This window comes from Phascolarctos cinereus, unplaced genomic scaffold (assembly GCF_003287225.1).
Source record: "Phascolarctos cinereus isolate Bilbo 61053 unplaced genomic scaffold, phaCin_HiC Scaffold_5;HRSCAF=322, whole genome shotgun sequence".
NCBI lineage: Eukaryota > Metazoa > Chordata > Mammalia > Diprotodontia > Phascolarctidae > Phascolarctos > Phascolarctos cinereus.
The window spans coordinates 369,655,506-369,681,764 of NW_027555958.1; the positions used below are offsets into that span (position 1 = coordinate 369,655,506).

The 26,259-nt window shown below is 40.5% G+C and overlaps 1 protein-coding gene across 4 annotated transcripts in view; it reads right to left on the minus strand.

Annotated features, from left to right (window-relative positions):
* Positions 1-25,933, minus strand: part of TRAF5 (TNF receptor associated factor 5) — a 56,541-nt gene extending 30,608 nt beyond the window's left edge. For 2 of the 4 annotated variants that reach the window (XM_078156329.1, XM_078156328.1), the window contains exons 1-2: positions 25,766-25,933; positions 23,990-24,106 (exon numbers count right to left, since the gene is read on the minus strand). In XM_078156329.1, the coding sequence (XP_078012455.1) occupies positions 23,990-24,024 (35 nt within the window). In that variant the 5' untranslated portion in view covers positions 24,025-24,106; positions 25,766-25,933. The remainder of the gene's footprint in view (positions 1-23,989; positions 24,107-25,765) is intronic. The other 2 variants (XM_021007853.2, XM_021007852.2) reach the window with 2 other exon arrangements.
* Positions 25,934-26,259: the final 326 nt, after the last annotated feature.

The following is a 26,259-nucleotide window of genomic DNA, read 5'->3' on the forward strand; positions in this document are numbered from 1 at the left end:
GGATGAGGTGATAGTCATCACCAGCAGAGACAGAGCTACTCAACTCTTCTTTTGCTTCCATTTTCTCCAGAAAGGAGACCTTTAGACTTTAAAAATCAGAACAAAATAACTAATAAGCTGAAATCCAAGATAAGTAAGGGGATAAGAAAGCATCTAGCTACACTCCACGATTTTGAGGCATTTGGCTTAAATCTGAAGGTAATATAAGAATTGGTGTATTATCATTGCTAAGCTACTGCTGTGGTCTTTCAAAGATCACAGAGGACAGTTACCACAAGACTGAAGAAAAGTAAATGTTTCAATTTTCAGAAAAGGAAAGAAAACAATCTGGAAAGAACAGGCAAATGAGCTTAACTTCCATTTCTGTCCGAATCTCGGATTATACCATTAAAAGTATGGTTAACAAATACTCAGAAAAAGAAGCAATGAATATAAAGAGTCAACACGACTTCATAAAAGAACTTATTATTTGTACAGAGTTACTACGGACTGTTGGATCAAATGAATGTTTTAGATAAGCTTCTCTAGATTTTGGCCTTTAACAGCAAAAGAAGGGGAGTTGTGGGCTAGATGATAGTGTATTTAGGTGGAATTAGAGCTGGTTATACCCAAAGAGAAGCTAATAATGTTTTGATCAGTTTGGAAGGAAGTCTCTACTAGAGTTCTCCAGGGATCCATACGTGGCCCTGGGCTGCTTAACATTTTTATTAGTGATTTGGATTAAGGCATAGACCACATGTTTATCAAATTTGCCAATGACACAAAAGTAGGAAAAATAGCAGACCATGTTAAATAACTGAATGAGGATCTCCACAGATCATGACAGCCTAAGGATGGTGGTCAGAATTTACTAAGATGAGATCTCATGAAAGGCCTTACCATTGGGCTAAAAAAAGTAAACCTCACAAGTATTAGATGGGAAAGACCTGGCTAGAGAGCTCATGTGAAAAAAAAAATCAGAGGTTTTTAAGTGGACTGCAAAAGTTAAAGTGACCTTGATGTATTAAAACAGCCATTGCACTCAAGACAAGGTCAGCAATAGTCCTACTGTATCCTCCCTTGTCACATCTTGTCTGGAGTACTGTGTTCAGCCTTGGGTGCTAAATTTTACCAAGTGAACTGATAAGGTACCAGAACGAGAAGAAATGAATGGAAATTAGAGACATGAAGGTTTATATTTAATGAAATGAAAAACTTCCTAGCAATGAAAGTTTTTTCAAAAGTGGAACGGACTGCTTTGGGAGGTAGTAGGCTCTTTCTCATTGGAGGTCTGTAAGCAAAGGTTTGTTGGGTAGGTGGTAGAGATGATTCAATGATTCATGTCAATTCTGAGATTCTGTGAAAGAGAAAGAGTACAGAGCTAAGAACAAGAAAGAAAGTCAAAGAGGGAGAGAATAAGATTTTGTTTTCCAAATCATAAAATACTAGAGCTGTAGGGAATCTGAGTCATTTATTTAACAAAAATTTATTAATTACCTGTGCACCGTGGTAGACCCTGAAGGAGGCAGACGGCTAAATAAGGCACAATTCAGCCCCCTTATTTTACAGATAAGGAAACTGAGGCTCAGTAAGGTTAAATGATGAACCCATAGTCACAGAGCTACTAAATGGCAAAGTTCAGATCCAGACCCCAGTCCACAGCATTTTGCACTAGAGCATATTGCCTCAGACCCACGAGTTTGGAATTTTCTGTACTTATTTTTCCCACTCTGAGGAAACAAGGAAAAATACGTTGTACAGTGTTAGGTGTCAAAAAAGGTGCTTTCTTCATACGATACTCTTCAATCCAGTGACACTCACTGCCTGGCTGTTCCATGAACAAGACATTCCACCTTTTGGCTCTGGGAATTTTCTCTGGCTGTCCTCCATGCCTAGAATGCTCTCCCTCCTCCACTCCAACTATCAATCTGCCTGACTTCCTTTAAGTCTCAACTTAAAATCCCATCTTCTTTAGAAAGATTTCTGCATCCCAGCCCCTCCTAATTCCAGTACCTCCCCTTATTTATTTTCTATTTACCCTGTACATAGCTCACTTTGAATATATTTATTTTCATGTTGTCTCCTTAATTAGATTTTAAGCTCCTTGAGGGCAGGGACTATCTTTTACCTCTTTGTGTATCCCCAGCAGGGTGCCTGACATGCAGCACTTAACAAATGTTACTAATTAATTGACTGATTTCCAGCTCTTTAATTATTTTGCCAGTCTTTTTCACAACCCTCTGTCCATTTTCTCTATATTCCTTTCAAAAAAAATAAAAACAAAAACCAACACTGTTGAGTAAAAATAATAACAACTCACAGTACATGAAGAGCTTTAAGGCTAAAAAAATACATTTCTCATATTAATTTGTGAGATCAGTATTATAAATAGTATCATTTATACAAGTAATCATCATTCTAATGGTGATGATAAGTATTATAACCACATTTTACAAATGAGATAATTGCTCCTTAGAAAGGTTAAGTGACTTTTTTGGTGTCACAAAGTGAGTAAGCAGTGGGGCTCGACTCCAACTCATGTCTTTTGACTGTGAATTCTTTTTATATCATGCTGTTTCTTGTATATCATACTTAGGATTATAGATTTAGAGGAGGAAAAGGCCTTTGAGGTCATCTGGCCCAGCCCACTTATTTTATTCATGAGAAAATTGAGGCCCAGAGAGACTAAGTCATTTGCCCAATGTCACACAGATAATAAATATTTGAGCCAAAATTTGAACTCAGTTGCTCTGACTCTAAATCTGTAAATTTTTCTAGTATATCTCACTAAAAACATCCTATTTATAAATCTTAGCGTTTCTCTTATTTTTAAAATTATATAACGTACAATGCTCACTCATGTTCAAGGTTATTTGGGTCTTTCTCTCCCCTTGCCAAACTTATGCTTAGTTAGTCCCATCTGACATCTATGTCCATTTATTCATCTCTCCATCCATCATTCATTCATTCATTCATTCATTCATTCATTCATACAGTGAGCATTTATGTGCAGATACCAGCACTAGATGCTATACAGGAAGACTAAAGAAAAAGACGCTTCACAGCCTAGCTGTGGAGCATATTCATGCATCAAACAAATGGAGTAAAATTATAATTAGGCCCTAGCCTCACCAACAAGAAGGGAAGACATAGTAGGTCACTGCCTGTGTACTATAAAAGGGAATTCCTTATTCCTACACTATCTGAAAATTTGCATTTCCCTTTGTCAGGTTACTCAAAATTAAACCAATCAGAGATTGCTTTAGAAACGCAAATACATCCTAAGAGGGTTAGGGAAAGCTATGAGTTATTCACAATTTACTATGAATTTTACCTCATGCCAAAGATTGACACAGAGCCCTGGAAAAGTCTGAGAAGATGACACAGTAGGATGCTTAGAGCAACCAGAGGGTATAATGGGGACCTCAGAGGTCATCTAAGCTGACATACACCTGAACATTTGAAATCCCTTCAGCAACACCCTCAACTATGGTCATTAAGCATCTGCTTCAAGCCCTCTGGTGAAAAGGAACTCATTACTCCTTGAGGCAATCGGCCTCTCAGAAATCTCCACCCAATGCTTCCAATTCTTCCTGCATGGGCCAAGCAAAAGAGGGTTCATTTATTACCTCTTTCATGGGAGAGCTAGGTAGCATAGTGGCTAATGTCGAAGGTGATTTAAATTCAGGTCTTGGGGTGCTGTAGTTGGAGTGAGAAGGCCTGAGTTCAGATCCTGCTTCAGATATTTACTAGCTGTGGGACCTTGGGCAAGTCACTTAATTTCTGACTGCCTCAGTTTCCTTATCTGTAAAATGAGAACAATAAGAGTACCTACCTCTCAGGGTTGTGAGGATCAAATGTAAACATGTAAAGAGATTTGCAAACCTCAAACTATTATATAAATGTTAGCTGTTACTATTATTAGCATGAAAACTCTGATACCTGAATACAAACAGCAGGTCCCCTTAGATCTCTTGGCTAAATATCACTGATTCCTTTTGATTCTGATTCTGACTCACTGACAAAGAGGAGGGCAATATCTTTACTGTGGGCAGACTGGTTACCTAGTGAGCTCTCTCCATGAGGCCCCTAGAAGGAAATGGGCAGGCACCAGAGGGATGATGTTCCCACAGAGTCCCAGCCTCCCTCTTTTCTTTCCTCAAACAAAATCCAGCTTGCCATCTGTTTCAACCCATTAAACTAGAGTTCCCTTGCCATAATAGCCTTGGTGGACTCCAGATCATGTAGCATCTTAATGGACATTTCTACGGGTTTCCGAGCCATCCCCAAATGACATTCGTAATAGCCAAAATTATCAGTCTCTCTACATCAATCAGGCCTAATGACTTGTAATACTGGCTTGCTAAATGTTCCAAGTTGGTAACACTGACTCTAGACCAGACCACTTCCTGCCTTTTCTTAGTGTTGATGAGAGTACAAGACAGTAATCATTCCTTCACTCATCTAACAAACATTTATCAAGTACTTGCTCTTGTGCAATGAAATGTGCTAGGTGCTGGAGGAGATATTATAATGATAAACAAGGCACCATTCAACCTCCTTATTTTATATTCATACCTTCACCAGAATAGGATATGAAGTAAACTACCTTCAACTTCTTTCTAGTACTGCACCCTAAATTGAAAGGGTACCTACCCAAGCAAATGTAGTACCCACCCCGGGTTCAAATCCAACTCTACCACTTACTACCAGTATAATCTTAGGCAACTTCTCTGGGCCTCAGTTTTCCTCATCTATAAAAAAAAAAAGGGGGGATTGAGACCCAGAGAGATTGTTTGTCCAGGGTCAAACAGGCAGTAAGGCAGAGCTAGGATCTGAACTGAGGTCCTCTGACTCTAAATCCAGCCCACTTTCTACCATACCACATTCTCTCCTGGTAAACTCTCTTCAGCTGAGCACAGTCTTATGGACTAGAAAAAGGAATTCCACAAGATAAAGGAAGCCAACCTACCACCTGTCACTCACTGTACAAACAGACCACTGAAATCTGAAATATCTCCAATAGTCCTGGAACCCAAGCCAGGGCCAGGCCAAATGGCCCCTTTGCATCTGCCTTGATTTCAAGTACTCTATGTCTAAGAGAAGAAGAACCTGTAGTCTTTTGATCTGTCATGAAAACCAGCATTTGGAGATTTCAAGTAGGGGAAGGGAAAACAATCCTATGGCCAGAGAACTTCCTGGCAACTCAGCAAACTGATGGCTAATTGCTCTGTCAGAATGACTGTGGCTATCCATTGTACTCTCTCTGATCCAGCTATCTATCATGGTGAGGATTCAGCAGCAGGACCTCTCCCATTTGTCTAACTGGTCAACGGACTTCTAAGTAAAGCTCCCCACCTTGATTTAGTTCTACCCTGTGTTCTATTAGTCACTGCTCCAGAAGATCCTTATGGATACCAAACTACAACAGTCAGTCCATGGTTCACAAAATGCTAGGCTCCTGGTGATAAAGCTGGAAGCTTTAATACTTGAAGGGCTGGGAGAGATATGAATCCAAAAAGCATATGTACGAGTCCTCCTGGAGCCTCCAAGGTATATCAGTTCATTCTGTGAAGAAGAAAATGGCAAACTTAGACTTTGCCACAACTACTGCAGCCTTCACATGATACCATCTGAGATAAAGGCCCCTCCTACTGATTCGAAACCTTTCTAATCTGGTGTGGTGGGAAGGGCATGCCTTGGTTTTTTACAAAGGGAAATCTAAAGAGGGCATACAACATCTGGCCGGGGGACAAATGGAAGATAACATTTCAGACACAGGTTAGATAGTATAAATGCCATGTGCCATCATTTGAAGTACATAAGGAACCTCTCATGTTTCAACAATTCATGAACATTTTTTACCATCACATTCTAGAGCAAAAAGAGAAATAATACATACCTTGACAAGATATACATCTCTTGCATGGACTGCATACATAATACACATAGTTGATATGAGCTATTGACATAACTCCATGAACACCATTTGCATGCCAAGCTTAAAAAAGGCCAGTTTAATCAATAACAGTCAATCTACAAGCATTTATTATATATTAGACACTGCAGTCAGCATCAGGAACACAAAGAAAGGCAAAAACACAGAGGAGTTGAAGTTCTTAGAGCGGAGGATGAAACCTCTAAAGGTGGAGGATGTCCTGACAAAAACATATTCTCTGATTATCATAAACCTGCACCAGTTGCTGGGATTGTGCTATTGCTGCATCATAGGATACTGAGACTTACCATTATCATCCTTCCCCGTACCATTTCCTATAGCGTCCTGAGAATTTACAATGGCCCATACATAGGGCCATCCAGGATTTTAAAGTACTTTACCCCAGCTACCCTTCTGGTCTACTCTGATCCTCACCATCCTTAAGACACAGTAGAAATAGTTACCTCCAACAATGCTACGTAAATTGACTATACATACACACACACACACACACACACACACACACACACACACACACACACACACTTCATGATCTGTCACATACATACACATACATATATATGTATATATACATATATATATATATACACACACTTATATACATATTTCATGATCTGTCACATTTTATCCCAATGTATTGTTCTCCCAGAAGCTGTCCACAGTGAAATAGAACTATATGCCCTGGGACTCACTGGTCATTAAGGCATGTTAACATCATCTCAAAAAAAAAAAGTGCAACATCCAGTAGTGGTCCAGGATGACCTGTGCAATCAAGCACCCAAGTCAGTCCAAAAACTCAATCAAGGACATCTCCATCCCTTTAAGTTAAACCATATTTGGCTTCTGGTTCCACTATTTCAAGGCAACAGAACTCTTGGGCTGATGCTCTGTCATACAGATCTAAGTTTGGGGGCCTTGAATGGGGAGCCAACTCTTTCATCAGGGCAATCTTAAGATCCAAGAACTTTGTGGCTACCCTGCAAGCCGCAAATAAAAGAGTTCATCCAGTGACTCTTGCAGCAGTATACCATCATCCAGACTGGCTTTTTGGCTCTATAGGAGGACCCAAACTCTCCCATTGAGAGAGAATCCACCCACCACTGACGCTACTACACATATGCCGTATGTGTTTCTTAGAAGGGATGAGAAGTACCACATGAGCTTTACATGAGACAACAGTGAGGTTATGAGAAGTTTTTCATCAAAAAGAATGTTAAAATTGTTTGTACATGCAATTGTGGGAAAAATTAAATTACAAAAATAAAAAAAGAAAGCCAACCCCCCCCCAAAAAAAACCCAACCCTTTCATCTAATTACCACGGATTTTCAGTATCCTGGGGTCTGAAACAGCATACCTCATTTTGTTCAATCATGTGGGGCCTCCATCTAGACTAAGGATACCAATTCAAAGCCCAAAACTACAGCAAGAAATCCCTCTTCCTACTGAGCCTCATAATTTATTACTGACTTATCTCCTTCTAATACTCAAGACATTATGACGGTGTTGGTGACCGAACATTTTGACCAAGGTGTCCCATCTCCTCTTCCATGATGGACTTCTCAACAGCAGAGGGGTAGCACACATGATTTTTTCCCTCTGGGAAACTCTGCAGCATCACTGTCTGCCTACCCATTTTATCCTCAAATGTAGACAACAGCTCATCTCCTAGTGATGTTCCTCCTTTCTTCCACACTACAAATCAAGATTCATCTTATATTACATTCACCTTTAAACCAACAGCTAGACAGAAATGACAAAACTATACAGGAGGGGGCACAGTGGATAGAGCACTGGCCTTGAGTCTGGAAAACCTGAGTTCAATTATGACTTCAGATACTTAGCAGCTGATGACACGGGCAAGTCACTTCACCCTGTTTTCTTCAGTTTTCTCGTCTGCAAAGTGAGCTGGAGAAGGAAATGGCAAACCACTACAGAATCCTTGCCAAGAAAACCCTGAATGCAGTCACAAAGTCAGACCCAACTGAAATGACTGAACAACAACTGGTACATTAATGACCATAAAGATAATGGACTCTCTTATTTGTTGCTACTGATTCTGACTTGGTTACTCCATTTACACCTAAACCAGAATGTACCATGGTCTTCAGATTTCACACTAATTTCTTTCCCTCCCTCACAATTCACACAATATTCAGGAAATCTACCCCTAACTGGAAGAGCTGAAAACCCCCAATCAAATTTACAAACTATCCTAGAGGCTGTCATGGTCATATATAAATGTATCACTGTCAACAGACACCCAGAAAACCCCTTTAAGTTGGTAACCAAAATTAGTTCTCAACACAAAACCCCAGACCAGCCAACCAGAACAGATCCTTTCCAATTACACAGGTATCAAGTCTAGTGGCCTTCCAACTTAAGTTCCTCAGAATGACATGGATACAAACAGTCTTTTAATTAGTCAATAAGCAAGTATTTATTAAGTGTCTTTCACAGGTCACTGTCTCAGAAGGCCCAAAAGGAACATATATTCACTCCCTCTTCCCATATTCTGTCCACTGATGACCATTATCAAATGAGCTTTTATGTAAGTGAAGTGTCTTGTAAACTATAAAGCACTATATAAATGTGAGCTATTATTAATATGAAGAGAAGTTCATGGTCAAGGAAATAGACTTTTTATTAAGCAACTCCCACCAAGATAGCTGCCTGAACTGTCAGTCTTCTCAGATCCCCCACACCTACTCCAGAAGAAACCTGAAATTCACATGGGACAAAATGATGGTCAAGAAATTCAATGAGAAACTATAATAAATAACTTCTTCCACCCCAGAACTGCACAAAAAGTCAGCCAGCAGCCCACAGGCAATATGAAAGAAGGCTGTCCCCCACATCTGATTGGCCAAGATGACAAAACAAGAAAATGATAAATGTTGGAGAAGATGTGGGAAAATTGGAACAGTAATGCATTGTTGGTGGAGTTGTGAAATGATCCAACCATTCTGGAGAGCAATTGGCAACTATGCCCAAAGGGCTATAAAAATGTGCATACCCTTTGACCCAGCAACAGCACTTCTAGGGCTATATCCCAAAGAGATCATACAAATGGGGAAAGGACTCACATGTACAAAAATATTTACAGCAGCTCTTTTTGTGGTGGCAAAGAATTGGAAATTGAGAGGATGCCCATCAATTGGGGAATGGCTAAACAAGTTATGGCATATGAATGTAATGGAATACTATTGTGCTATAAGAAATGATGAGCAGGCAGACTTCAGAAAAACCTGGAAAGACTTGTGTGGACTGATACTGAGTGAAGTGAGCAGAGCCAGGAGAATGTTTTACACAAAAACAGCCATGTTGTGCGATGACTAGTATTGATAAACTTAACCCTTCCCAGCAATACAAGGATCTAAGACATCTCCAAAGGCTTCGTGATGGAAAATGCTATCTACATCCAAAGAAAGAACTATGGAGTTTGAATGCAGATTAAAGAATACTATTTGCTATTTTTTTTCTTCTGCCATGTTTTGCTTCCTCTTTCTGGTGGTTCCTCCTATTGGTTCTAATTCTTACAACACCACAAATGTGAAAATATGTTTAATAGGAATGTATATGTATAGTGTATATCAGATTGTGTACCGTCTTGGGGAGGGTGATGAGGAGGAAGGGAGAGAAAAATTTTAAATTCAAAAGCATATGGAAGTGACTGTTGATAAATCAAAATAAATTAATTTTTAAAAGGAAGGAAGGAAGGGAGAGGGAGAGAGAGAGGGAGAGAGAGAGAAAGAGAGAGAGAGAGAGAGGGAGAGAGAGAGAAAGAGAGAGAGAGAGAGAAGAGAGAGAGAGAGAGAGAGAGAGAGAGAGAGAAAGAGAGAAAGAAAGAAAGAAAGAAAGAAGGCTGCCCCCAAAGCAAGCAAATAAACACATAGCCTCACAGCATGACTGGAGAAGGCCAGAGACACATGTAGACCACAAGATTCTTTTTCCAGCAGAAACTCTTGGAGCCCATAAAGACCCAAGGCAACTGAAAACCCACCGTGAAGACTTCTGGAACAGTGACAACCTGTGTATGTGTGGTAATGCGTAGATTCTAATAGCCTAGGGATTCAGGGCTCAGCATTCTATCCTGAAATGCCATAAGGGACCCTGAACCTCAAAGATCCAGAGGAGACTAAGCCTGAGAGGTGGTGGTCAGTGCAGCAACCCAAGGGACTCAGGGCAAGACTAAACAGGGTTGGGGCAGCCAGACAGCATGGTAGATGGAGCACCAATCCTGGAGTCAGGAGCACCTGAGTTCAAAGCTGGCCTCAGACCCTTACTAGCTGCCCTGGGCAAGTCATTTAACCCATATTGCCTCAAAAATGACTAAACAGGGTCAAGGCCAAGCAGGGCTGAGACTAAACAGTCTCAACCACCTTATCCAAAATTGTTGCAGAGCCTGGCATTAGAACAAAGCTCCAATTCAGGAAATAAAGCTGAAGAAACAAAAGAAAACACCAAACAGTACCAAAACTTATTACAAATCTAGAAATTCCCTCCTAAAAAGGAGAGAGTAAACTCTGAACTCTGAAACAACTGCAAGCAATGATCCAAAGGAAAAACAGTATTTTCCACAAAGGCTCTATGATTACCTGGAAGAAATAAAGCAAGAGATTTGGAACAAAAGCTCCTAAGGAACAAATCAGAAGGACAACAGTTTCAAAATGAAGGTGGTAAACCTTGCTCAAGTAATCCATTCTCTGAAAGCTAGAATAGATCAAACAAAAATCAATAAAACAACAAGAAATATTAGAACAAAATCAGAAAACTGAAAAAATACAAGAAAAGATAAGCTGATATTAAAAAATTGACTCCAAACAGGTCAAGAGATAATTTAAAAATCACTGAATTCTCTGAAAACCACGATAAGAAAAATCCTGGACTATGTATTTCAATAACTCATAAAGGAATGGTTAGAGTCATAGGGGTAGGAAACTGACTAGTAGCCTCAATATTCTCAAACTGCTTTTTGATTTCCATCTTTAACATCCCTACAACTCCACAGTCCACAGCCCACAGAGGCTTCTAGAAGAGGAGAGGAGAGGAGAGGAGGTCTAGGACCCACCAGCTGCACAGGTAAGCAAGGATTAGAAACACATTCAAAAAAAGTCTGAATTCCTCATTCCTAAATTCTAGGCATACTGAGCAACCTGGGCCAAGTACTAGTTCCTGTTGTAACTGTTTCCTTGGGGTCTGGATTCCTTGATTCTGGATCCTGTGTTATTTTTTTCTGGATCTCACTTTTTGGATACATTGTTTCAATGTCAGAACATATCACTACTCAGATTTGTTATGGATATTATGTTCTCTGGAAAGACTTATCAAACAAAGCTTTCTAAGCTGTTCTACTGAATGGCTCCTGCTCACAGTATTACACAAAGCAAACAACTAGATAGTAGTGCGCGCGCACACACCCACCCACCCACACCCACCTAGGAGTCTTGGAGGATAGGAAGCTCCAAGAGTTATTAGCAGTCAATACTTGGAAGGGCAGAGAAAGGAAGATAAGAAGGCACCAAAGACAAACAACTTAATCCATAATTTTATCAGAGCCATATGATTAAGTACCAGATATGAGAGTATAAACTATGTCAGTCCTGAGAAGACATATAATAAGAGACAGATTAACTTGAGCAGCATTAGTCATAAAGGTCTCCCACAAGAGGTGATGTTTGAACATGTTCTGAAGGAAGGGAAAGGCATGTTGGCTCACAGTAAGGTTACTGCAGCCACAGAAATGGAAGGAGAGGAATGAACATGACATTTATAAAGGAGAGAAAATGAAAAAGCTTGGCTGAAGGAAGGGCATCTATTTTGAGAAGTAACAAGAGATTAGGTTCTAAGAAAAGTAGGCAGTGGGGAGAAAATGACCTGAAAATCACCTTGAATTCCAGATTGAGTTCAGACTTTGTCTTTTATTCTTTAAGTACCTTTCCTTTAACTTGCTTACTGATTTTCACTTTTTTTTTTGCAGCAAATCATTTCTTTCTGTCTGCAAGTCAATTTAATCCAAATGGAGTATTAAGTTACAGAAATGGAATTCCTAGAATCAAGACAGTCTGTCTAGCCAAGAAACAGGAACCAACTATACTCTCAGAATCCACCTGCCTACATACATACCTGGGAAAGGTCCCAATGCCATGGCATCTTCATGAAATGCAGCCAAGAAGATCAAGTGCTCATCTCCTGTCACTCCCCTTCTTTATCACTCCTGCCTCTGTCCAAATCTCTGTCCTAACCTGAGCAATCCACTCCCTTTTCCCCAAACATGACCTTTTCATTCTTTTCTTTAGATCTTTAGACATGCCTTTACCACTAACTTGGAATGTCGACCTCTTTTGCAAGACTAACCCATATATTTCTCTTTTGCAGTTCAATACATATTTATTAAGACCTACCAACTGCAAGGAATTGTGGAAAGAAAAACACCTCCTTCAACACTATGCTCAATCCTATCTACTAGTAACGCAAAAGGTTTTACCTTATTCCTTCAGAAATAATTGGAATAACTGCACCACATTTTGACCCCTCCTTTAATTCTACATCTTCTTAGCACTCAGGAATATAAAATCATAGACTACCAGAGTTAGAAGAAACCTTAGACCGTTCATCTCCAAACTTTTTTGATTTTGCACCCACATTAGTGAAAAATTTCCCCAATATATGCATATTTATTATGTATTATGTATATATCCTCAATATATGTACATGTACTATAATATATATTATATATTACAATATATACATTTGAAATCCATATAATACACTTCAATTTGAATATTTCATATAATATATAACTTGAAAACATACATAAAATAAAAAATTTAAAGAATGATAAAAAGATGAAATGAACAAATTTTTTAAAATACATTTCACAATTTTACTTTATTTACCAAATGGTACAAATATCTTTTGGCTCTCACAAAATAAATAATTATTGAAGTCCTAAAAACATTATTGTTAACACCAACACAATTGAATAAACTTCATTATTTTAGAAAATCTTGATTTAACACTGTGATACAGCAATGCAAAGGTGAGGTTCTAATTTGGTACTTGGTTTTAATGGCTATCCAAGATACAAAAAAGGCAATGTACTATAGTGGATAGAAAACTGGTTTTTAGCCAGGGAGACCTGATGCATACTGGGTACGTGACTGCGGAAGTCATTTAAACTTTCAGGGTTAGGCAACTCTCTGAAATCATACACTGCCCAAGTGCACACCTGCATCGGTAGATGGAATTTACCTACCTGGAAGTTTCCTGTCTCAATGAAATCACAGGTCTAGTTGCTATTTATGCCTGAAAAAAATAACTGACACAAATACATAGATCCATATGGAAGAAGAGCATCATTGACTACTCTTCCTAAATCATGCTGCTCATTTTTCAATTTTATCTACCAGTAATGCTTGGGAGAAAAATAATGTTTTTGTTGAGATTCAGCTAGTAGGTTTCCTTTTCCTCTAATGTCAATCAGAAGGTGGGATTAAAAAAAATTTTTTTTAAGCAAATTAGATCATAGCTCAATGAAATTCTTTGACTGAAAGATTTTTTTTAGAGGGTTAAAATCATTTCTAACTTTTTTTAAGGATGCAGATATCAGTTAGGTACATCTGAATCACTTGTAGAAGCAAAAGCTTAGTTTTTAGATGTCTTGCTAATTGTAATGGTTTCATCTTATCATTAATATCTCATAAGGCATACGTCATATACACTTAGGGTGAGGTTTTACAATCATGGGGGATATAAGCCCATATTTCAAATAACCTTCTTGATAATTTCTATATTTTTTGGCTGATGTCTTGACAGATTTGTTTATATTGCCATTGTCTTTACCTTGCAATATGGCTAACAGAGCTCATACTAAGAAATGGAGAACTGTCAGCCCTCCCATTTTTTTGCTATCCCCTTGTGCTCACGTAATTAACAACATTTTCAATCCACAGTTTCTTTGCAAAATTATTTTTTAAGCTACTAGTCCATTTTGTGAAAGTTAGCTTATTTAAACTAGGTGAGATAATCTGCAAATTTGGCATATATAAATTGCAATACTTCTCAATACACTCAAAGCAAACAGACAAGTGAGGGCACCACTGTCAAATCCTGAGCCAGGTGGAACTCTTACTCTTCCCTAGGGAAAATTCAAATATGTACATGATACATGACCATCTGGCACACAGATTGAGTGAAGAAGCCAGTGTCAATCCACATATTAAATAAGAGTAAATCTTAATTTCTTTAATTTCTTTAGCTGAAGCAACAAGTCACCATGAGGGAGAAAAAGGAGACTACGTACCAGGCAAATCAAACCACCACCACCACCTTGACCACCATTTCCCCTCAGATTTTAATGGAGACAGTCCAGGACCCTGATCCCCAAAGCCTTGGGAACAACAGTGCCCCTTAAACCATCAGATCTGTTTCTGCCCCAGCCCCCATAGCCATTATTGAGGGAGAAATTATTGTGGTGAGGGGATCCACCTTTCTCAACACCACCAGAAACAACTGCTAAGCAACTGCCACCAACAGGCAGACAGGAACAAGAACCATGGGAATGGATGCACCCCCAGACCACAAGTCCTGCTTCCAACCCAGCCCTCACACTCATCATCCAGGAAAGCAAGAACCAGTTTTCTGCACCAACTGCCACATACAAGGCAGGCAACTAACTGAAGCAGCAAGGCATCTTGAGAGAGAGACAGGAGGCACCATGTACCAAGCAAGTCAAGCCATCACCACCATTTTGGCACCATCTCCCCTCAATTCCCGATTGAGACAGACTACTGAACCCAAGGCCCCTGGGAATAGCAATGCTTTCAGCCCAGTGTCCTCAGTCATCATCCTAGGATGATCCTTGCACAGTCACAGCTACTGAAGACCCAGAAATGAAAGTTCTTGTCACCAAAGTCTCACAACTGTCAAATAACTCATCATCAGGAAATGATATGATTTTATCAGAGGAAGTGACATTAAAAAAGAAGTATTAACATATCTGTTTTGCCACTGTACCCTAAAAGACTACGGGAATTTTCCATCTGCCTTGCAGCTGATACCTTTTGTCTTTGTGATGTCTCCCTCATTAGAATGTGAGCTCTTGGAGAGAAGGCACTGTCTTGTTTTTGTTCATGTCCCAGTATTTAACACAATGCTTTGTACCTACTAAACATTTAATAAATGCTTCTCCCTCCCCTATCCTCTCCTTCTCTTCCTGAGCTTTCTTCACCCTTTCTTTTTTTCCCCTCTCCACCTTCCTCTTTCTCACTCCTTCCTCCCCCTCTCCTCCTCCCCTTACCCCAGAGTTCAAGTCTTTCACCAACTGCCTTCCCACCAGAAGTCCCAAAGGTTATCTCCAACTCAATATAAACAAAACAGAACTCATGATCTTTTCCCCAAAACCTACCCCTTCTTCCTAACTTCCCCCTATTTCTGTCAAGAATACCATCATCTTTCTAGACATTAAAGTTCCTAACCTTGGTCATCCTTGACTCTCCCTCTTCGCTCACTCCATATGAGTTGCCAGGTCATGTTGACTCTACCTCTACAACATCTCTTTCATCCATCCATTCCCTTCTCTTCAATCATATGGCCATTAGCCTCACGAAGGCCCCCATCCATCACATTTTACACGGCTCATTGCAAGAGCATCCAAATTGTTCTCCCTGCCTCAAGCCTCTTCCCACTTTTCCACTCAGCTGCTCAACTGATATTCCTAAAGTACCATGTCACTCCCTGCTCAAAAAGCTCCAGGTGCCTCCCCATTGACTCTAAAATCAAATTCCTATGTTCCGACATTTAAAGCCCCTTCACAATATGGCTCTAGCCCACATTTTCAGGCTTATTACACATTACTGGCCTGCTAATTACTCCCCATACCTCACATCCCATCTCCTGTGTTCTTTGCATACGTTGTCCCCTATACCTGACATATACTCCCCCACGTCACCTCAACCTCTTACAATCTCTACCATTCTTCAAAGCTCAAATGGTACTTCCTATGTGAAGTCTTTCCCAATCTGATCCTTCTAGATTCTACTGTCCCCACCCTTTCAATTACTTTGCCTATACTCTGTATATCTTTGTATCTACTTTTATGTGTATACGTGTCTTTCCCCCAATAAAGTGTAAGCTCCTTGAGGGCAAGGACTATTTCATTTTTGTCTTTGCACCTAGCACACAGTGCCTGGCACGAAGCAGGCTATTAATAAATGTGTGCTAGGTAACTGACGGATGGATGGATTTTGCTAAAACACTAAAACTCTCGTGACCAAATAAGAATGTCTGCAAGACGGATAGCTGGGTTTATAGTATTAGTTGAAGCTTGGGAACAAAGGTTTCTATGTGCAAAGTTAATAGGCCCAGACAAGAATTCTACCATGACCTGGACCTTGTTAAGAAGGCTACATTTGAGAAATATCTGGTATTGGGCCTTGGGCCTCACTAAGCCGTAATCATCATCCTAGGGAAACAGTTCCTCTGCTTAGAACCATTCTAACAGCTTTTACCTTCATGAATGAATGAAACTAGTGAAAAAAATTTATTAAACATTTACTATGTGCCAAGCACTGTTTTGTATTTCAATGATTTATAAACTTTCCCTTATTCCTGAGCCCTGACTCACGGCAATGTACCTCTTTCTTGGCCCTCCCTCAGGCCCTAGTCCAGCCTGATCTCCAGAGTTTGGACATGTTATAATCAACCTCTTCTCACCAGTCCCCTTTCTACTGCCACAACCACTTTGTTTGGGAACCCATTTCCAGCAACCACTCCCCTTTCCCTCTTCTACCTCTTGTTTCCATACTCCAGACTGTAAGAATTCAGAATAATATTGAAGAATAAGATAATTGGAAAAGAACATAAAAAATAAATCTACCTAATCCCAGATTGAGTGATGCTTAAACTTTTACTTTGGTCCTTAACTAAACTTGCCTATCATGGTCCATATTCTTCTCTAAGATGGAAGGCCCATGTCATAGCATCTGGCTCCTTTACAACCCCAAATGAAAAGCTGCTCCTCTCCTTGAATATCTCAGTCAATTTTGGGACTGACCAACCCCTGGCCTCTCTGGATTGATCTGATTCATCCATTTTTCCAATTCTTGAATCACTCCCGGCCAATCAGGAAGCCTTGAAGTGAACTGGTGGGTTTTCTGGATTCCCTCCTCATAGTAATTACCTGGATAAGTAATTTTCCTTACTTACCCACCCTACCACCCTGCTTGACATACAAGAAAATCTAAATGATGAAATAGAAAACAGCTTCCATAACCTAAAACAAAAAAATCAGAATTCAAGCCACCCTCTAGCTCATAAGACATACTTTTCTTTACAGCAGTAACCCAAAAGATCAAGATTTGCTCATCAGGGTCTATTGCTAATCCTCTTTCTATATTTCCCACCTCAGCTACATGACATCAGTCTAGGTCAGTTATTTCAGAACCAGGTTTGTGGGCCTACTTCCCGACTATTATTCTTTTCCTTCAGCTCCTGCAGATTCTGACAGGTTGGGATTGTTGGCTGTTTTTTGTTTGTTTTAAATAAATTTGTTATTCATCTATTTTTAATATTCATTTAAAAAATTCTGAGTTCCAGATTCCCTCCCTCCCTCCCCTTTCTCCTTCACTGAGAAGGCAAGAAATGTAATATCAATTGTACATATGAAATCATGCAAAACATATTTCCATCTGAATCATGTTGCAAAAACAAAAAGAAAAATAATGAAATAATGAAATTTTGCATTAGTTCATATATATCTTCCCAGGTTTTTCTGACACAATCCTTCTCATTACTTCTTGTAGCTGAAGTATTATATCACAATTATATACCACTGCTTGTTCGCCCATTCCCCAATTGATGGGCATCCCCTCAATTTTAATTCTTTGCCACTACAAAAAGAGCTTGTATAAATATTTTTCCCTACATAGATCCTTTTCCTTTTCCTTTGATCTCTTTATGGATATAGACCTAGTAGTGGCATTTCTGGGTCAAAGGGTATGCACAGTTTTATAGCTTTTGGGCATAATTCCAAAATATTCTCTAGAATGGTCAGACCAGTTAATAACTCCACCAGTAGTACATTAGTGTCCCAATTATTCCCACATCCTTTCAAGCATTTTTCATTTTCTTCTTCTGTCTTGTTAGCCAATCTGGCCGATATGAGGTGGTATCTCAGAGCTGTTTTACTTTACGTTTCTCTAATCAATAGTGATTTAGGGCATTTTTTCATATGAATATAGATAGCTTTGATTTGTCCTTCTGAAAACTCTGTTCATATCCATTTATCAATTGGGGAATGACCCATAATGTTAAAAATTTGACTCACTTCTCTATTTATTTGATAAATGAGGCCTTTATCAAAAAAACTTGCTGTAAAATCTGCCCCCTCCCCCAATTTCCTGCTTTCCTTCTAATCTTGACTGCACTGGTTTTGTTTGTGCAAACCTTTTTAAATATAACGTAATCAAAATTATCTATTTTACCTCCGTGATACTCTCTACCCCTTGTTTGGTTACAAATTCTTTCCTTATCCACAGATCTAACTGGCAAAATTTCCCACGCTCCCCCAATTTCCTATTACCCTTTATGTCTAAATCACGAAACCATTTTGACCTTATCTTGGTACATGCTGTGAGATGTCTGTCTGTACTTAGTTTCTGCCAAACTGCTTTCCAATTTTCCCAATGGTTTTTGTCAAAATAGTGAGTTCTTATCCCAAAAGCTTGGACCTTTGGATTTATCAAATGCTACATTACTATGGTCATTTACTACTGTGTATTGTGTACCTAATGTATCCCACTGACTCACCACTCTGTTTAGCTTATACCAGACTGTTTTCATGATTACCTCTTTGCATGTAATTGAGATCAGGTACTGATCTTCACATTTTTTTTTTCATTAATTCCCTTGATATTCTTGACCATTTGTTTTCTCAGGTGAGTTCTGTTATTATTTTTCTAGTTCCACAAAGTAATTTTTGGTAGTCTAATTGGTATGGCACTGAATAAGTAAAATTAATTTAGGGAGAATTGTCATTTTTAAATTTTGACTCAGCATAACCATGAGTAAATAATATATTTCCAGCTGTTAAGATATGCCTTTGCGTTCCTGGGTTCAACTGTGTTCATATACTTCCTGGGTTTATCTTGGCAGCAAGACTCCCAAGTATTGTCTGCAGTCATTTTAAGTGGGATTTCTCTATCTTTTCTTCATATAATTTGCTGGAAATATATAGAAATACTAATGATTTATTTGGGTTTATTTTATATCCTGCAACTTTGCTAAAATTTGCATCAGTTGTTTCAACTACTTTTTCAGTTGATTCTTTAGGATTCTCTAAGTATACTACCATATTGTCTGCAAAGACTGATAGTTTTGTTTCCTCATTGCCTATTCTAATTCTTCAATTTGTTTTTCTTGTCTTGTTATTATAACTAGTGATATCTTAGTTTTTTATGACTGTATTTTCTCCTTTCACTTAGTGGAATCTTTTTTTTTCTGATGAAACTTAACCTGATTAATTGTGCTCGTCTTGCTCACTGTTCTTCTATATCACCTCCATTTAAATGTACACTCCTTGAGGGCAAAGTTTGTTTTTTTTGCATCCCCAGTGCTAGTAAGCACTTAATAAATGTTTGTTCACTGACATGGACCCTTGGCATATGAGCACCTGCCACCTGACTGTGAACCCTAGCAGGGTTCAAGGCCTATGGGTGGCACTAACTAAGCTCACTGGGTAAGCATTATTCCTGTAGGAGATAACATAGAATGACCCTTAAATCACAGGTGTTTCTACTGAAATATCTTCCAGGTTCTTGGGAGCTGTGCAAACTGAAGGTATGATTCCTAAGATGGGTTTTCTGCCAGGTGAAATATGATCAGAGAGGCAGAGCTGGACAGCACCCCAGAGACCATGTAGTCCCCATCCAGTCCTACTCATTCATTTTACAGTTGAAGAAATTAAATGCTTTGCCCAAGATCACACAGGCAGCACTGAAGACACAATTTGAATCCATATCTTCTGACTCCCAAAGCCAGAGGCTTTTCTCACTGTACCAAGCTACTGACAAAGTAGAATCTGGCTCCTTTGGAAACCAAGTTTATAGTCCAAAGCTGTGTTTTCCAACTAAAACTGCACTTTAAACCAGTAAAACATCTCAATTCTATGCCCTAGGTAACTCCACCCTCTCTGCCTCTGCACAAGTATTCTTTGAGATCCATGCATTAGGGACAAGGGTCCAAGAAAGAGAGTACAAAGACAAAAGGAGAAGCCAGAGGGATCCCTGGGAGGTAGACCTGGAGCTGGAAGGGCCCTCAGAGGTCATCTGGTGCAGAGGACACTGAGGTCCAGAGAGACGAAGTGGCTTCACAACTGACATTTACAGCCTACTTTAACATTTGCAGGGAACTTTACATTCTGGACCAGATCTAGGATTTCTTTGATATAGAGAACTCAATGAGAAAACTCTCTCTACCAACTTTACAACTGACAGCCTGAGCTTGAGGGCACTAACCCGTTGAATCGAGTTCCCTGACTGAGGATGGCTCTTTTATCCACTACACAGTAGTGTTAAACTCATCTAGAAACCTGGACCACCAAACTATACGTAAGACTCCCTGCCACTGCACATTGACTTAGAAAACCACATGTAAACATTATCTATGTTCTACTGTACTTTGTTAAATGTTCCCCAATTACATTTTAATCTGATTCTGGTCACACTTGGGAATGTTGTTGGCTCAAGGCCTCCCATGTTTGTTATCAATATACTATAACTCAGAGCTTTATGTATGCCATCTCATTTGAGTTTCCCCATCCTTCCAGCTCCTCCCCCAAAGGGGGACTAAGAGGACTGCTATCCCCATTAACCATTTGAACCCAGGGATCCCTGAGTCCAAGTCCAGGATCCTATCCACTCTGACTTGCCCAAGGTCACAAATGTAGTAGGTGGTAGAGGTATGGTTTAAAGTGGGGTCCTTTGACTCCAGATAGAGCATGCTTTACACCATATTAATAATAATAGCTAACATTTATAATCTGGCCTCAGACACTTAACTTGCTGTATGACCCTAGGTTAAGTCATTTCACCCCGTTTGCCTCAGTTTCCTCATCTGAAAATAAGGTAGAGAAGAAAACGGCAAACCACTTTAGAATCTTTGCCAAGAAAACCTCAAATGGGATCATGAAGTCAGACATGACTGAAACAACTGAACAACAAAATACAGCTTTTACTATGTGTCAGGCACTATGCATTATCTCATTTAATCCTCACAATAATCCTAGGAGGTAGATACAATTATTATCTCCATTTTACAGATGAGGAAACTGAGGCAAACAGTGGTAAAATGACTTGCCAAGGGTCACACAGTAAATATCTGAGGCTAGATTTGAACTCAGATCTTCCTGATGTCACACCCAGGGCTCTATCCACTGGTTTCTGAAGTTTATATGTGGTAAGTCACTGCCTTTTACAGTACAAATTTTTCCCATCAGTAAAAATTTGATGGTTCCAGTTGGTGGATGCATGATTAATAAACAGTAGCCTAATGGAGAATGTTTGGCACTGGGAACCAAGGCTGGGTGCTGGGTTTTACCTCTGTTTTACATGGGTTCTGTAATTAAATTACCCAAGTCACTTTAACTTCTAAGTGCTTCAGCTTTTCCCGTCTGTAAGATCTGGGTGCAGTGAGAGGCAGACAAACCTGATGGAGAACTGGGTGTAGCTAGCACACAAGAGCCATAAAAAGATACTGTCTGTAGTTGGCAATTTACATGAAGCAATCTGTCAATCACTGAAGCATTGCACTTCTCAGTCAGGGGTGTTTCCCTTTCCTTCCTCTGTGTGGATCTACTGGCTCCAGACCTATTTAATTTACATCAGATTCAGTTTACTCTCCACCTGGCTCTCTGGATTGGCTGCCTCTGTTTGCTTTGGCAGGCGTTTTCTTCACTCTCTCGGATCTCCATTTAAACCACTCCCTTGCCCTCCAAGATAATTTTTACTTCTTCTAGTTCACCTCAACCCTTTGCTCTCTTGCTTCTGGGATGTAGACTGGGCACCACTAATTCCGCATCTTCTAATCCACAAGGGAGCTAAGGATAAAGTTGGATTAGATTTAAAATGTGAAAGCATAATGAAAGGGAGTGGGGTAGGGAAGGGAAACATTTATCTGAAGCAAAGAATACTTCAAAGATACCCTGCTATGTTTGAGGTAACAACTAGTTCCCAAGGGGCTGCTCAGCCAAGTTCTGATTTTGACTTTCCACCAATCCCCTACCTCAATGGTCAAAGAGCTCAGGTTTGGCATACAGTTCCCTAATATTCAGCAAATTATTTGCCTTGCAATATACAAGAGCCCTTTACTCTCAATATCACAAAGGAGAGAGAGGCAGGGGCCAAATCTCCTCCTTCTCTGAATCCCTGCCACTCAGCACATGTTTTTGAACATACTGGGCATTCCACCAATATTTGTTCAGAGATGGCCAGTGACTACTATCCATTCTTCCTACTACAGTCACTTTTTAGACCCAAAAGAACTATAACAAGTCATGGTGTCTGAAGTGGTTTCCACCTTGGGTGGTTTATAAACACTTGAGAAGGTGGGAACAAGTTATTCTGAGGGGTCCACGAATTCAGAAAGTATGTCCAGTATTAGAATTTTGACTTTTATATAGCTCTAAGGAAATATGCAGCTTGCCTTCTGCAGCCTGAATAAACAATATGTCTTGTACAGAAACATATTAACATTTTTCAAATATATGTAGGCTTTCTTGTGATTAGTAAAAACACAAATTCGTTTACTAAATTTATAGCAGTTTTTTTTATCATCACAGACTTTCCCAACTGGGGGATGGTAATAGTATTACTATTACCATATACAAGTCTGAGAAATTTTTTGAAGTTCTATACTTTCTAATGTTCAAGGTATTAATTTTTTCCCCATTTATCTTATTCAGCTTCCCTTTTTTATTCTGACCCAATTTGGGAGACTTTATCTTGTCCAGTTGTTTGCATCAGAATCTGAGTTTCTTTTCTTCAGTAGTCCTAAGAACACTGGCATATTGGTGGCAGCTAGGTGGCGCAGTGGATAGAGCACCCAGCCCTGGAGTCAGCAGAACCCAAGTTGAAATCCAGCTTCAGACCAGACATTTGACACTTATTAGCTGTGTGACCCTGGGCAAGTCATTTAACCCTAATTGCCTAAAAATTTTTTTAAAAAAGGAAAAAAAAAGAAAACTGGCATCTTGAATTTCTTCATATTGCTTGGCTCACACTTTGAATAAAAATTATACTGACTGAGAATTTTCAACAGTGAGTATTTGAATAACAGATATAAATGCTCCACTCTCCAGTTCTCTGAAGAATTGGGCAAAGTAGAGAAAGAATCGCTAGTGGGTAGGCTTTTGGACTTATGGATATCCTTATTCTCCCAGCACCAAAGCTGATAATGCAGCTCGAGAAATGAATGGTACAAAAGCTTGGTAGAATATGGTGGGATGAAAACTGTCAGGAGAGGTAAGAAGAAAAAAAAATAGAAGTGAATGATTTTGTGTGTAAGAAAATGTAGGAAAAGAAATGGGACTGATTTCCCCTGGAGAGAAAGTTTAGACAATTCTAACACCTAGAACTTCCAATATAAGTAGAAAAGGGAGCAAAAGCATAAAAACTAAATCTTACAAAAAGAGGAGTGATCAATGAAAGACTATCCTTCTAGTAGAGGTAAAGCTACGTTCCAATAAACATTGTGGCTTTAGGAAATGGTAGAAACTACCATTTTGCAAACTGTATAAAATTAACATAATAAAGGATTGGCCTTATTAAACCACAAGTGCACAGGATAAAAGTGTGTAGGCAAATATTTTACCTTCAAAGATCTATCAACATTATAGTTTTGAAGACATCAAGGTTGGCTATTAGCTAGAGAGTGGGGCTTGCTGTCAGGAAAAGCTGAGTTCAAATCCAACCTCAGACATGTACTAGCTGCATGACCCTGGGCAAGTCACTTTACCTCAACTTCCTCAATTGTCAAATGAAGATAATAACACCTACCTTGCAGGATTGACGTGAGGACCAAATGAGATCATATTTGTAAGAAGTCTGGTACATGGTAGGTGTTACAAAATGGCTTTATTACCTTCCTTTCTGTAGTTTTCTCCCCCAACATCTCTGTAAGGAACAGCCAAAGGAAGAAAAAGGCATTCCATCCAAGTAAATGACTTCACAGGCTTTTTTTTGTCATGAGGACTTGGTGCAAAGTGGAGGCATCAAAGACCACAAGCTTTAGTTACACCCCAGATGTTTTCCTAACTGCTGAAGTCAAAACTTTCCACAACCTGGTCCCACCTCTACTCTCCAATCTTATTTCAAATGCCTCTCCTTCACATACTCCTCATTCTGGTAAAAATGGCCTGTTTGCTGGTCCCATACATGACATTGCATCTGCAGGCTCCGTACCTTTGCATAGACTGTCCCCTATGCCTGGAATGTGCTCCCCTCATCTCTATTTCCAGAATTCCTAGCTTCTTTCAAACCACAGTGCAGGTGTCACTCCCCTTTCAAGGTGCTTTTTCCTGGTTCCTTCCCCCCCCCCCCCCCGGCCAGGGGTTAATTATCTCTATTTCTTTAGGTTACTTTGTATTTACTTATCAGCATACAAGTTCTATCCCCCAGCAGAATGTAAGCCGCTTTAGGTTAGAGACTTTTATTTTTTGTTTGTGTCACAGGCCCTACAAGTAGTAGGTGTTTAATAAATTTTTGTTGAACTGAATTGAATTGAGAAGCACGGATGGCTGTAATACTGGTCTCAGAGTCAAAAAAGCTGGTTCTTAGTCCTGGGACTTATTAAATTGTGTTACCATGACAAATTCACTCTGAGCCTAAATTTCTTCATTTGTAGAATAAAGATTACATTAGCTCCTCCTCTCATATGGGGCTGTGGTAAAGATTAAATGAGGCAACCTACAGCAGTAAAGCGGCTTTTCAGATTGCCTTGGGCACAATCTAGACCTTTCGCTGCAGGGCCCTCTGCACCCACCCACCCCACCCCCGACCCAAGGACTCACCAGAGCAAACCTCAGCCTCTAATTATTCCACGTTCAACAACTCTCCCAAGCAAGGCTTCGGAACGCCCCTTTCCCCCCAGTAGAATCTATCCCCTCACCCCTACCCCACCCCAGAGGCGGGACCCTAGCTAAGACCCTGGGAAATCATTCCTACCAATTTACCGCTGCCGCTTCCCCCCGCCCCGGTCCAGTCGTCTGCCCCGAGACAGCTGCCCCGCGGACCCCAGGAATCCAACCAAGCTCTCAGGTCTCCACGCTCCACACATGTTGGCACCGCCCTCCCCGCCCCCCCCCAAGCCCTGGCCACTAAGGTGTTGCCCTAGGGTTCTCGTTCCTCCTTTCTGGATCATTCTTGCCTTTGCGTGGGAGAACTCCTCGCCCCTCTCTCTAGGTCTGCGAAGAGACTCTCTTTCCACCTCCTCTCCCCAAAGTGGAGGGAATGTAAAACTTCCTGTCGTGCCCCCTGGGAGGGCAGCTGCCAGTCCCGATCCCGGGCAGACTCTGCCGGTGCTGGCCCCGTTAGAAGAGAGGAATACGAAAGGAGGCACAGCAGCGGGGGTCCCCAGCCCAGGCCTGCCCTTGAACAAGAGAGGCCGCCCCCACAAGCTCGTCTGGGCTTGCCAGGCGAGAGGAAGTGGTCCCTAACCCACAGCGCTTTCGGTTTCAGAGTGGAAGGGATGGAGCTAGAGAGACCTCCACCTCCCTTCACCCCCTCCCCAAACTCCAGGCTAGCCCCCGGGGCAATTCCTGGGGTGCGCCCTACCTCGGTCCAGGAACTGCCTCCGGGACTCACTTTAACTTCGGTGCCCTATTGCAGTCCAGGACGTTACTGGGCACCCAGGCTAGAACCCCGGCGTGCAGTTACTCCTGGGATGCAGCCCTGGCCGCCCGAGGGACACCGACAGAGCAGAGCGAATCAATGGGACGCAACCCAGCCCAAAAAAGCACGCCTGAGGGGTGGGGGTGGGGTGGGAGTGGGGGCGGGGGCGGGGGCGGACAAAGAGGAGTAGGCGGAGGGACTAGACTGAGAAGAGAGGGTTGGAGTGGTGGAGCAGCCTGCTGAGGTTACGGAGCCAAACGCTTTCACCTCCTCCTCTCACCTCCTCCGAGGAGCTGTGGTGAGGACAGGAGATGCCGGAGTAAAAGTCTGCTGGCCTGAGGACTTGCTTAAGGAGTTGAAAAAATATCTTCCGCTAGAGCCATGTGTACCTTCCCCCGAAAAATAGAATATTTAAAAATTCCCAGTCACGCAACAAG